The following is a 14895-nucleotide window of genomic DNA, read 5'->3' on the forward strand; positions in this document are numbered from 1 at the left end:
TGCCTGAGTGCAGAGATCTTTTAATACTAATGCTGAGCACAGTCCTTGAGACATAGTCTTCATAAACATGTATTGAAGTGAATTTCAGAGAAATATGCATAACTACATTGGTTCTAAAATATGTGCCCACCCAAACACTGTGTTAGAAGTCATCATTCGAAATTTCAAGCAATACCAAAAATAATCAGAAAAGTAAGCTGCCACTCATGACATTAGGCCACTACTATACTACTACTGCTATAACATGAGACTTTATTTTGTTAATTATACTTTCTAACTGATATGACAACCTAAGGAAAAAAGGCATACATAAGTCACTACTTGGAAAATTAATGTACATTTCATTTCTAGGCTGGTGAATCAAAGACTTCTGGAAGTACAGTCACAAGTTGAAGAATTACAAAAATCTTTACAGGATCAAGGCTCAAAAGCAGAAGATGTAAGTTTTAATATGTACCAACCATGGTCCGTCAGTTTCACAATGTTGAGAAATAACTTTTATTTTTTATTTGATGTTTTTTATCAAAATAATTTAGTGTTATATTGGTTATAGAAAAGAAACAGTGTTTTCCTTTTTACTAACATTCCTTATAAAAAGCACCAGATCTGTCTCTTCAGATTAACTCTGCTGGGAATTAGAAATTCATTTCTAGTTACCAACTGAGGAATTAATTGAGGCTTTATGTTTTAAATATGCTCAACTCAGTGTTCAAAGATGAAGTATAGGGTTTTTCCCCTTTGGTCAAAAAAAATTGCTAGTGGGAATTTGGAATGTTCAAGTAGAAATTTTTAATATAAAAGTGATTTTAAGAAAATACTGCTGTCCCTAGAATTGCATTTTCTCTAAATCTCTGAATCCCTCTTACTCCTTCTGTTCCCCAACACTGGCCCTTTTTTTACATCCCCCAGCACTCTGCATCTCTGTCACAACTCTGCACACTTGCACTAGAATAGTGTAAATGTATCAGCCAAGGACTGCCTTTCTTCACACCTGCGTTTTAACCTTCTATCACAGTACTTAGGTAGCACATAGTCGTCTATCTCTGGCAAAAGTGTAAGTCAAATTTTGCAAATCCTTTATGTTCAATGAACAGTAAACAACAGAGCTAAGACTTAAAGAGTGTTCAAAAATAATGTAAAGAGGAGAAAAAACAAAATTTTGGTGATCAGTCTTTGCTTCAACCAGATGTTTTGTTTCTTTCCTGTTACCAGTGTAATTTGCTGTAAACTCTGGCATTTGAGCATAAATGTTTGTTTCCATTGATAGAGTCATTTTGGAGGATTAACTTCAAAACTATAGATGTAGCCAATTCCATTTGGCCTTTTTAACATAAGAGGATATAAAAACAAAAGGAACCAAAGAAAGGGAGTTAAGTATGTTACTTAAAATTTGTGAATACTAGATACAAAAAGCTCATCCATGGCCTAGCTTAATGAGTTTCTCCAGACATCATCTTGTGTATATTGGTAACATGTTCTTCATTCTAACATGAGTGATGTTAGCTCATCCCTTAATCAATGCGTTGGCAGTCCTTGTTAGATTCCCAGATTGATTTCTGATTCCTAAAATTGTCACCAACATTTAAACTTCCGTATGCCCTTATTAAAATTTAAAACATGTTTTTATTCAAAATGCTAAATCACAAAGAGGTGAAACAAAACTACATGAGTGTATTAAAATATTACTAAGCCTAATTAAGTATCTTAGAGATGAACTGAATGGGGCAACATTTCTTAATTCAGTGAAATCACTAGGTCCTTTAAACTGAGATAAATGTAAAATCCATTCTGGTCTCTAAAAGTCTGAGGAGACTTTTATTGATTTGTTATGGGAGTGAGGGAAGGGCATGTGGTACATGGGAAGTAAAAATGGTGAAATATCAGAATCAACTTAAACTTCAGTGTTACAATGATGGCCATTGTGCATGGTTCTCTTACATTAAAACATAAAAGCATTTATTCTTCAAAAGATAATTTGGCATAGCTTGATTAGGTATCACTATGGTAATCAAATCTAATTAAATATGCTGTGGGCCATTACTTTAACAGAACGTATTTCAGAAGTGAGATGCCAGCCGTGTCAAGTACTATTTACATAAACTCGTCCATTTATTTGATTGTCCAGATGCCAATGTCTTACTGTAAACTAAGCAGAACTTTGCTCTGAGCTCTTTTCTATATGTAGAAAAGATTCAGATAGCTGAAACCGTGCCTCCAAATGGCTTAGAGAAATAAATAGTACAGTACAGGATATATGGTTCTTGCCCCAGCAAATATTTTTATGTTTTTGTCTTACTTTTCTCTTTCTCTAACTTAAGAGTGTTGCATCTCGGGAATGTACAACACATAAAGCAACCTGCCAAAGGAAATGGTCTTCTCTGGAGAAGAACAACATAACTTCTGCCAGCTTCTGTTATCAAAAGCACAGTCCTTTCATGTAATCTTAAGTCAGAGTAGAAGGGGTTGCACATTTTTATTATTATTTTTATGTAATTTGTTTTTAGCATGGAAGCAGAAAAACATTGTTATATCCAGCCATATGGATAATTTGAGCTAGCCACAATATATAAAACTTTAGAACACAAGACAGGATGAGGAGACAGTAGAAAAAAGAAAAATGTACATTTCTTTTAAAAAAGTGCATATCTTGGGCTGGGCACAGTGGCTCACACCTGTAATCCTAGCACTTTGGGAGGCCGAGGTAGGCGGATCATGAGGTCAGGAGATTGAGACCATCCTGATTAACATGGTGAAACACCGTCTCTACTAAAAATACATAAAAAATTAGCCGGGCATAGTGGTGGGTGCCTGTAGTCCCAGCTACTCGGGAGGCTGAGGCAGGAGAATGGCGTGAACCCGGGTGACAGATCTTGCAGTGAGCAGAGATTGTGCCACTGCACTCCAGCCTGGGCAACAGAGCGAGACTCCATCTCAAAAAAAAAAAAAAAAGTGCATATCTTTTATTTCTGTTCATGAATTACTAAATCGTTCCTTCTCTTGGCTGCTGTGTTTGCTTCATACTAATTTGTCCTCTCTGTCTCTTGGCATGGTTTCTGCTCAAGGCTATTGTAAGTATGGCTTCCTTTTCATTTTTATATAGTGAGCAGTTTTTGGATTTAGACTGCCATCATAGTTGATGGTATGGAAAATTTTATTAAGGTAGTTTTGTACAAAATGAATATCTGGATTACTTGCCTTGTAGGTTTAGGACCTTTACAATTAAGATACTTAAAGGTTATCGAACTCTTAAAGAGTCAACCGACAAGAAGTCTGCTCTTGGTTTTATTCCCCATTCCACTCCTGTTCCATCCCATTATTATAATTAATTCATTTATATAAATTATCTTGATACAGTCTACCCTCCTTCTGCCCCGTGCTTTGGTAGGAACAGTCTTCAGTTTGGAGAGGCACTGCAGCATAGGAAGCATGGAGTTGAAGGCCATGCATGGACTCTGGGGTCTGGCAGACCTGCGTTTTGGATCTGCCACTTGAAAGCTACTAAATGTTCTCCAGCCTGTCCTTCCTCAACTGTAACGTGGGGCTATTGTTACACAGGCTGTGAAGTTTACATATGACAGTGTCTATGACACGATTTAGAGCATTGTTTGGCATATTAACCACCCATTTAACCATTTTATTATATATCTTCTCAGAGTTAAAGTTTTGCTAGACTCTAATCAAATCATAAGCACAGAATTAAAGTTTCTAAAAAGTATTTACATTTTACCCCTGTGCTAAAGAAGGAATGAGCAGTAATCGAAAGTTAATAGAGTTGGCCGGGTGCAGTGGCTCACACCTATAATCCCAGCACTTTGGGAGGCCGAGGGTGGGAGGAGGATCACTGAAGCCCACAAGTTAGAGACCAGCTTGGGCAACAAAGTGAGACCCTGTTTCTATTTTTTTATTTTTTATAAAATAAAGTTAACAGGGTTATCTTTTTGTATATTTGGAAAGCGGTGATAGAGGACATGTGGATCTACTGAGGTAACTATAGTTAACATATTGAGGAAAGAAGTGAAAGTTGAAGTATTACAGAGCTGTGTTAGAATGGAAATGAATAAAAATTTATGGTAATTATTATCAAAAGAACTTAGTGTGAGGGTTCCTTTTCCCTCATCACTGGCGTTGATTGGACAATTTGTTTTATAAGCCTATATTAATTGGGTTTTGACTGAATTAATTATATAACCATTTATCTCAAAATGTTTCATAAAATTGATTAATAGTATGTACTGTGTAAGTTTAATTATGAAATTTAGTGGTCTTATAGAGAATGTCTTTATTGTTTATTTTTAGGTCAATTTTGATCTGCTTTTCAGGAGCCTTTTTTTTTTTTTTTTTTTTTTTTTTTACCCAGTGAAAGCTACATTCTCCAACATATTAAAGGTTGTGCATATGCTATCCTTCACATTCCCATACCATTGCATAAATTATTTGTAACCTGTGCATTTTCATAAGTCACTGATTAAGTCAGACGTATTTATAGAAGCTGACCCAATACTTTATCATGACTCAAGGAAAATAGCAGATAAGTGTCTTAAAGGAAATCTATTATTACTAGGGTCCTGTCTGCCTACCAAATCCAGGAATATTAGGTCTATAATTAAGTGGCTTTTTCATTCCTATTTTATTCATCTGCCTGATTATAAATAGAGAATTCATATATATATCCAAGTTGTGGGTATTTCATACTGATTGTCATCCCTTAGGGGGATGTAATTATAATCTAATTACATGTCTCCTTTTATTAAAGAGATTTAAACTGGGGTACATTGTGTGTTTTCAGCTCTTTGACCAAACAAATTACTGAGAGCTCACTCAAAATTCTGACTATTGTACTTTTAACTTAAAAAAATATTATTTTAGTTAAAATGTGAGGTAATAAACTAACTTTGTTTTTCATTTTTAGTCAGTCCTTCTAAAAAAGAAGCTTGAAGAACATCTGTAAGTATAAAAGCTGTTGAGGCTGATTCTTCTATAGTGGAACAGACGTGCTTTGTGTTAGGTAGTTATGGGTGTGTCTAGGCGTTGGCATAGGTGGCCCTTGAAGAGATAGAAAATTATAATATATATTAAGAGAGTCTGAAGGGTCACTCCCGCCCAAGGTTCTCAGGTCAGAATAATGACTGCTTTAGAACTGCCTTCTCAAATGAGACTTTAGGGTTTTCTCTCTTTGTGATAATCGTAGTTAGGAGTTTGAGACACTCTAGATCATGGGTCAGACACCTCTTTCTATAAGGGTCAGATAATAATTGTTTTTTAGGAGTTGAAAGCTGGTCTCTGTCACAGCCACTGAGCTCTGCAGTTGTAGCTTGAAAACAACCATAGACAATACATCAATTAATGGTTGTGACCATGTTGTAGTAAAACTTTATAGATACAAACAGGCAGCAGGCTGGTTTTGGCCCATGGACTATAGCTTGCCAGCTCTAAAGTATTGCCAGCTTAATCTATTTATTTAAAAAAAAAATTTTAAGAGACAGGGTCTTTTAAAAAAGAGACCCTGTCTTTAAGAGACTCTAAGGTCTTTAGGAGACAGGGTCACTATGTTGCCCAGGCTGGACTTGAACTCCTGGTTTCAAGTGATCCTCCTGCCACAGCCTTCTGAGTAGCTGGGATTACAAGTACATGCCACCACACGCAGTCTAATATTCTTTCTTAAGTAAATTTTTTAAAGTCTGTGAAAACTTGTCAGTAGATTTTCAAATATTTCCTTGAGTTACAAACAAGAACTTTTTGGTATAAAAGGTAAAGTAAATTTTAAAATATTCACATTTGTTTTTTCATGAAGAAGAAATCTTCTCTCTTTATCTCTAACTGAGGTTGACCATATTAGAAATGTTTCATAATTTTTCTTGCACCCCTTCTCATCCTTTTCTAGCAAAACTCCTGGCAAGCATTGAATTAGTGACTATGAATTGATAGCCCGTTAAAGTGTTACAACTTTACACTGTGCTAAACCAGACATCCTCAGTACCACAAAGATAATTTGGATTTATTCTACTAGGATGGGAAAGAAATTCTCTTCTCTGGCAATTTGCCTCATGCTATCCAGTTGGTGTTTTTGTGTTTTAAATGGTAAATACGGGAGACACAAGATACTCCTGGCAACAGATTTGCTAGCAATTCTAGCGGTGGGCAGATTCTTAATGTACTAGAACAGAAAATATTACTTTTGCCTTTCGTGAGATTACCTGCAATGAGAATTTAGTACTGAATTCTGTCCTTTAAAAAAAAATTCTCATTCCTTTATGGCAAAAAATATAATGCCTGTCATTTCATAAAACTACCAACTGACCATTATTCTGTGCTCAGTCATTTACATGGTGAAAAATCTTCATCAGAAAGGATTTATTAGTGAAGATGGAGACTGTTAGTTCCTATAGCTGCCATGTCAAATTACCATACACTGGATGGTTTATGGCAACATAAATTTATTCTCTCATAGTTCTGGAGGCTAGAAGAACCAAGGTGGCAGCAGGCTGGTTCCTTCTAGAGGTTTGGAGGGACAGTCTGCTCTGTGCTCCTTGTTGTTGCTGGTAACCGCCAGCAGTCCTGATGTTTTTGGTTGTAGACAGATCACTCCAGTTTCTTTCTCCACCTTCACATGTCATTCTTTGTATGCCTGTGTCTCGTGACCTACTGATAAGGATGCCAATCATTGGATTTAGGGCGTTCCCTGATCCAGTGTGCCCTCATCTTAACTAATTATATCTATAAACACCCAATTTCCAAATATTGTTACATTCACATATCCTAGGAATTAAAACTTCAATTTTTCTTTTTAGGAGACACAATTCAGCCCACCACAGGAGCCACAGATATCTCCAAATAGGGCCAGCGTCATGCACATTTAAAGTGACAATGGGCTGGGTATGGTGGCTCACGCCTGTAATACCAGCACTTTGGGAGGCCAAGGCATGTCAGTCGCTTGAGGTCAGGAGTTTGAGACCAGCCTGGCCAACATGGTGAAACTCTGTCTTTACTAAAAATACAAAAATGAGCAGGGCATGGTGGCGTGCACCTGTAATCCCAGCTACTCAGGAGGCTGAGGCAATAGAATTGCTTGAACCCAGGAGGCAGAGGTTGCAGTGAGCCGAGATCATACCACTGCACTCGAGCCTGAGCAACAGAGCGAGACTGTCTCAAAAAAAAAAAAAAGACAAAAGTCGGGTGCGGTGGCTCACGCCTGTAATCCCAGCACTTTGGGAGGCCGAGGCAGGTGGATCACTCAGGGTCAGGAGTTCAAGACCAGCCTGGACAACATGGTGAACCCTCATCTCTACTAAAAATACAAAAAATAGCCAGGCATGGTGGCATATGCCTCTAATCCCAGCTACTCGCAAGGCTGAGCCAGGATAATTGCTTGAACCCGGGAGGCAGAGGTTGCAATGAGCCGAGATCATGGAACTACACTCCAACCTGGGTGGCAGAGCAAGACTCCGTCTAAAAAAAAAAAAAAAACAAACTGCAATGGAGACCATTTTACACATCATTTTAAAAATCCAACATACTGAGTATTATTGAAGATGTTGAGCAATGGCAGTTCTCATCCACTGCTGGTAGGAGTATACATCAGTCTGCTTAGTAAACCTGAACATGCCACATATTCTGTGACCTCTCAGTTCTACTATATATATATCCTAGATTCCTAGAAATATTGTCTGTGCATACTAGGAGGCGTGTAGAAGAAAGTATAGAAGAACATTGTAATCACAGAAAAGTAAAAATAATATGCAAATGTTCACCGATTGGAAAATGATTGAATGAGGTATATTCAAACAATAGAATACCAGACAATAGGGGAAATGTAAAATAAACCATGGCTAATACATCAACACAGATGAACCTCAAGAACGTAGTGTTTAGTGAAAGATGCAAGTCAGAATAATACATAATGATTAATGTATAAAATTTAAATTGCGGCCGGGCACGGTGACTCAAGCCTGTAATCCCAGCACTTTGGGAGGCCAAGACGGGCGGATCACGAGGTCAGGAGATCAAGACCATCCTGGCTAACACGGTGAAACCCCGTCTCTACTGAAAAATACAAAAAACCTAGCCGGGCGAGGTGGCAGGCGCCTGTGGTCCCAGCTACTCGGGAGGCTGAGGCAGGAGAATGGTGTAAACCCAGGAGGCGGAGCTTGCAGTGAGCTGAGATCGCACCACTGCACTCCAGCCTTGGGGACAGAGCAAGACTCCATCTCAAAAAAAAAGAAAAAAAAAATATATATATATATACACACACACACACACACACACACAATTTTGTGCAATTTAAAAATTTTTTTGCTCATAAAAAATATATATACATAAAATTTTGTGCAATTTAAATTTTTTTTTTTTTGAGACAGAGTCTTGCTCTGTCCCCAAGGCTGGAGTGCGGTGGCGCGATCTCAGCTCACTGCAAGCTCCACCTCCTGGGTTCACACCATTCTCCTGCCTCAGCCTCCCGAGTAGCTGGGACCACAGGCACCCGCCACCTCGCCCGGCTAGGTTTTCTGTATTTTTCAGTAGAGACGGGGTTTCACCGTGTTAGCCAGGATGGACTCGATCTCCTGACCTCGTGATCCACCCGTCTCGGCCTCCCAAAGTGCTGGGATTACAGACGTGAGCCACCGCACCCAGCCTAAGCAATATATTTTTTAGGAATAGCACAAAGACAAAACCATCATGAAAATCATGAGAATGATTCAAATTCTGACTTTGATTACCTCTGGGAAGAGTATAGAGACATGTATGACTTCTAAGTTTTTGGGATGATTTTTATTTATTTTTATTTTTATGTTTTTAAATTTTATTTATTTACTTATTTTTTGAGGCAGAATTTCACTCTGTCACCCAGGCTGGACTGCAGTGGCATGATCTCGGCTCACTGCAACCTCTGCCTCCCGGGTTCAAGCAAGTCTCTGCCTCGGCCTCCCGAGTAGCTGGGGTTACAGGCCCCCACCACCATGCCTGGCTTTTTGTATTTTTAGTAGAGACAGAGTTTCACCATGTTGGACAGGCTGGTCTTGAACTCCTGACCTTATGATCCACCCGCCTTGGCTTCCCAAAGTGCTGGTATTACAGATGTGAGCCACTGCACCTGGTCTATTTATTTCTTTATCTTTTTTGAGATGGAGTCTTGCTCTGTCCCCCAGGCTGGAGTGCAGTGGCATGATCTCAGCTCACTGCAAGCTCCGCCTCCCGGGTTCACACCATTCTCCTGCCTCAACCTCCCGAGTAGCTGGGACTACAGGCGCCCACCACCACGCCCGGCTAAGTTTTTGTATTTTTAATAGAGATGGGATTTCACCCTGTTAGCCAGGATGGTCTTGATCTCCTGACGTCATGATCTGCCCACCTTGGCCTCCCAAAGTGCTGGGATTACAGGCCTGAGCCACCGCACCTGGCCTATTTATTTTTTTGAGATGGAGTCTCACTCTGTTGCCCAGGCTGGAGTGCAGTCGTGCAATCTCAGCTCACTGCAACCTCCGCCTCCCAGGTTCAAGCAATTCTCCCACCTTAGCCTCCTGAGTAGCTGGGACTACAGGCACACACCACCATGCCTGGCTAATTTTTTGTATTTTAGTAGAGATGGGGTTTCACCATGTTGCCCAGACTGGTCTCAAACTCCTGAACTCAGGCAGTCTACCCACCTCGGCCTCCCAAAGTGCTAGGATTATAGGCATGAATCACTGTGCCCAGTCAATGTCTATTTTTTAACATGGTAGTGATTCATTGGGCTTAGTTTTATTATTATTTTAACTGTTATATTGTATATGTTCTTTGTCATAGGTCATAAATGCATACAAGTCACATCCTCAAAAAATTTACTGAGAAAGAAAAAGGTTTATTAAAGCATATTTCATGCATGGAAAAGATCAGAAAGACATAAAGTGATGTATTTTTTTAATTAGTGATTTTCTATATCTTCCCATTTTTACAGCCTTTTTTCCTAGTTACGTTATATAGTGCCATATTAAATATGATAAAGGGAAAATTACACATATTATACAGATACGAGGGGAAAATATCTCACTTTCAGTTAATTATTTAAATACCTTTATATTGGAATATAACATATGAAGTACACATCTTAAGTTCCTAGATTTTTTTTTTTTTTTTTTTTTTGAGACAGAGTCTCACTCTGTCATCCAGGCTGGAGTGCAGTGGCGCGATCTTGGCTCACTGCAACCTCCGCCTCCCAGGTTCAAGCGATTCTCCCTCCTGTGTAGCTGGGATTTACCTGGCCAATTTTTCTATCTTTAGCAAAGACTGGGTTTTGCCCTGTTGGCCAGGCTGGTCCTGAACTCCTGACCTCAAGTGATCTGCCTGCCAAGGCCTCCCAAACCTAGGTGACCCAGATCAACATATGGAATATGTCCAGTAACCTACCAGGATTCTTCGTTCTTCCTCCCAGTAGATTGAAGGCAAAACAAGCCACACAGCTGATCTGTATCATCTTCCACTCATTTTAACATACCAACAGAATCGCACATTGTTACCCCTTTGACTTTCTTTGTTCAACATTCTGTGAGATCTATTCATGTGGTTGCGTATATCATTAGTTCATTTTTTTATTGATATGTACTATTTGTTAATTCTTATTTTTAGAACTTCATTTTTTTGCAACAAGATTTTGCATGGTAAAACCTTTGCAAAGTTATTTCAATATTCTTATTCCTAGAAAAAATCTATACCCTCTCTTTATGCAGGTCTATCTAAACTAAAATGACTACTTTTTCAAACAGAGGAATATTTTTTACTTATTTTTAAAATATATTAAATTTGTGTTTTGTCTTTTCATATCTGTTTCATATCACTTGCGTGCAATGCAAGTGTAATCCAAATATAAAGAACTTAGATCTTTAATTTGAACTGGAAAAAATTACAGAAACAGTAGTCAGTGATATTTACCTGTTTGTTACAGAGAGAAGCTGCATGAAGCCAATAATGAACTACAGAAGAAGAGGGCCATTATTGAAGATCTCGAGCCAAGATTTAACAACAGCTGTGAGTTTTCCTAATTATGATAGTTTTTAAATGGGCTTGCTGTATACTGCCATAGTGATAGTGAGTTTACATAATTTTTATTTTATTTTATTTATTTTTTATTTTTATTTTTTTTTGAGATGGAGTCTCACTGTCGCCCAGGCTGGAGTACAATGGCGCAATCTTGGCTCACTGCAAGCTCTGCCTCCTGGGTTCTTGCCATTCTCCTGCCTCAGCCTCCTAAGTAGCTGGGACTACAAGCGCCCGCCACCACACCCAGCTAATTTTTTATATTTTTAGTAGAGATGGGGTTTCACCATGTTAGCCAGGATGGTTTTGATCTCTTGACCTCGTGATCCGCTCACCTTGGCCTCCTAAAGTGATGAGATTACAGGCGTGAGCCACTGCGCCCAAACTGTTTATTTATTTTTGAGACAGGGTCTGGCTGTGTTGCCCAGACTGGAGTAAATGGCATGATCACAGCTTACTGCAGTCTTGACCTCCCATGCTCAAGCCATCCTTCTACCTAACCAGTCCCCCAGTAGTTGGGATGCAGGCAAGAGCCACCCTGCCCAGCTAATTTTTATAATTTTTTATAGAGATGGGATTTCGCCATGTTGCCCAGGCTGGTTTTGAACTTCTGGGCTCAAGTCACCTGCCCACCTCAGTCTCCCAAAGTACTGGGATTATAGATGTGAGCAACCACACCTGGCCTATATTAAATTTTTATTTAAGAAATAGGCTCTATTGGCTGGGTATGGTGGCTCACACCTGTAATTATCAATTTGGCAGGCCAAGGTAGGAGGATCGCTTGAGCCCAGGAGTTCAAGACCAGCCTGGGGAACACAGCAAGACCCTGTCTCACAAAAAAAGAAAGAAGGCCAGTGCGGTGGCTCACTCCTGTAATCCTAGCACTTTTTGGGGAAGCCGAGGTGGGTGGATTGCCTGAGCTCAGGAGTTTGAGACCAGCCTGGGCGACATGACAAAAGCCTGTCTCTACTAAAAATACAAAAAATTAGCCAGGAGTGGTGGCACACACCTGTAATCCCAGCTACTGGGAAGGCTGAGGCAGGAGAATCGCTTGAGCCCAGGAGACAGAGGTTGGAGTGAGCCGAGATCTCGCCACTGCACTCCAGCGAGACTGTCTCCAAAAAAAAAAAGAAAGAAAGAAAGAAATAGGCTCTATTTATATATAGGGAGTATATAATCATCTTTATAATGTCTTACTTTCTAATTGTACTTTGAATTTTTCCTTAACTCTGTATTCTAATGAATATTATATGATGTTAAGATATTTTCATAATGTAGTTCCATGTAAGTCATCCAGACTTGTGCTTCCCAAATATTTACTCCTGTGGGTAGCTTGGTTTTGTTAATTCTTTTGTATTAATAAAGAGGTAAGAGGTGAGAGAATAGACTTATTTTTATTGTGGTAAAATATACAAAACACACCATTTTAAGCCATTTTTAGTGTATAGTCCAGTAACGTTGAGGACATTCACACAGCACAACTATTACTTTTACCTATCTACAAAACTGTATCATCTCAAACTGAAGTTCTGTATGCATTAAACAATAACTGTCCCTTCCTCCCTCTTCCCAGCCCCTGGTAACCACTATTCCATTTTCTGTCTCTGTGAATTTGACTATTCTAGGTCACTCATATAAGTAGAATCCTGTAATATTTATCCTTTTGTATCTGGTTTACTTCACTTAACATAATGTCTCCATATCATAGCATGTGTCATAACTAAGCATGTGTTATATCTATGTATTACATTTTGTTTATCCATTCATCCTTCATGGATTCTTTATTTATGTACTTCCATACTGGAGTTTTTATTTATTTATAAGAAAACATTTTTGTTAAAAAAAAAAAAATCTGAATTTTTTAAAAATAAAATTATGTGTAAAAATAGACCAGTCTCTCAAAGCTGTTAACTATTTGTTATTAGTCAATTAAAATATTTTTGAAATTGTTGTAATCTAAAATAAATGTATTTATATTATAACTATATATATTATAATCTGTATATATTTTACTATGTTTCATCTGCAGCCTTAAAAATTGAAGAATTACAGGAAGCTTTACGAAAGAAAGAGGAAGAAATGAAGCAAATGGAAGAACGATATAAAAAATACTTAGAGAAAGCCAAAAGTGTAAGTATGAATTTTGTAGGCATCTCACTCTACCTTCTGATCACATTTCAGTGAAGTCTCAAATATAATGGATGGACACTACAGCAACTTCTTATGCAGAAAACTCTCAGGAGAAGAACATATCTTATAACAAAAAGAACCTGAGCAAGAAGCAGTGGTCAAAATAGGTCATTGCATGGATTACTTACTAATTACCAAGAAGAAAATGTACTTTGTGTGGGAAATGAGTGGCACTTGCCACCTTATTAGTCATCAAAATTAACAACACCAATTAGTGATAGGACAGCTGATATCCTGTGCCTTCTGATGGAGTATTGTTGTAAATAATAATTAACCTGAATTTAAGCAACCTTCTATTTCCAGTTCACAGGCAAAATAAGGTTTATTGGAACAAGCTAAATAACATATTCAGGAAACCATCAGGTAAATCCAAAATTTGGAATGGAAGTCACTGTCATGAAAACAAGAACAGGCCATGGATTGTGGGAGAGCACAGGACCCATTCTAATTGAAAAGAGCCCCCTTCTAGTTGCCGAATCAAGACATTCACCTCTGAGTCCTGGATTGAGGGTTAAGGGGGTCAGTTTTCTTACAGATAATGGTTTGTGATTATGTAGGTTAATATTCTTAATCTAAGGAGATTTGTGCTCAAGTATTTAAAGGTTCTGCGTTATGAGACCCGAATAACTTATTTGGGAGACTTTAAAATAGCCTCCCAAATAAGTAACAGCATGTGTGTGTGGAGAGAAATCAAATATGGCAACGAAGCAATTGGTGAGTCTAGGTTAAGGGTAAATGGGTTTTTTTCTTCCCTTTCAAGTTTTCTATGGGCTTGCACATTTTGATAGTAAAAATATTAGGGGAGCTGGGCACAGTGGCTCACGTCTGTAATCCTGTCACTGTAGGAGGTCAAGGCTGGAGGATTGCTTTAGCCCAGGAGTTTCAAGTCAGTCTAGGCAACATACCCAGACTCCATCTCTACAAAAAAATGTTTTAAAAAATTAGCTGGTCATGGTGGCATGCACCTGTAATCCTAGCTGTTCAGAAGGCTGGGGCAGGAAAATCACTTGAGCCCAGTGGTTCAAGGCTGCAGTGGGCTGTGATCACATCACTGCACTCCGGCCTGGGTGACAGAGCAAGGCCCTGTCTTTAAAAATAAAATAAAACTAAATGAAAATATTGGGTGGAGAAGTAAAAAGACCTTTCCCAGCAGTCCTCTAGTTGGCCAGCCAGAATCACATCCAATATCCATGCCCAAACAGGATTGCCGGCAGAGAAAGAAATGGGGCCACAGTGATAGGCTTACACACCAGTCAGGACCCTCTCCCCCAAAGTGCCTATCTGATTAGAGGCAGAAGGCTAGCAGACCAGATCAGAGGAAAGGAAAAGAGTAGACCACTGTCAGTAGTGTCTGCTTTACAGACACACGTCATTTAACAACAGGGACACATTCTGAGAAATGCATCCTTAGGCGATTTTGTCATTGTGCTAACATTGTAGAGTGTACTTATGCAAACCTGTATGCTATAGCTTAGTACACAACTAGGCTATATGGTATGGAGTATTGCTTCTGTACTGAATAGTATAAGGAAATACACAATGGTAAGTTATTTTTGTGATAGGACTTTTTCAGCTCCTTTATAATGTTATGGGACCACCATCATATATGTGGTTCATCACTGACTGAAACATCATTATGTGGTACATGACTGCATTTATTAATTTTAAGCCAGAATTACTTCTTATAATTGGTTCTTT

At 38.7% G+C, this 14895-nt stretch overlaps 1 protein-coding gene across 3 annotated transcripts in view; it reads left to right on the plus strand.

The window, feature by feature from the left end:
* Nucleotides 1-14895, plus strand: part of HOOK3 (hook microtubule tethering protein 3) — a 125310-nt gene that overhangs the window by 104199 nt on the left and 6216 nt on the right. For all 3 annotated transcript variants that reach the window (XR_013397263.1, XM_015145265.3, XM_077943570.1), the window contains exons 16-19: nt 352-439; nt 4910-4944; nt 10916-10998; nt 13037-13137. Coding sequence is in view for 2 of the 3 variants with exons in the window: in XM_015145265.3 (XP_015000751.2) it covers nt 352-439; nt 4910-4944; nt 10916-10998; nt 13037-13137 (307 nt within the window). In the remaining variant the exon portion in view is untranslated. The remainder of the gene's footprint in view (nt 1-351; nt 440-4909; nt 4945-10915; nt 10999-13036; nt 13138-14895) is intronic.

This window comes from Macaca mulatta, chromosome 8 (genome assembly GCF_049350105.2).
Source record: "Macaca mulatta isolate MMU2019108-1 chromosome 8, T2T-MMU8v2.0, whole genome shotgun sequence".
Lineage (NCBI taxonomy): Eukaryota > Metazoa > Chordata > Mammalia > Primates > Cercopithecidae > Macaca > Macaca mulatta.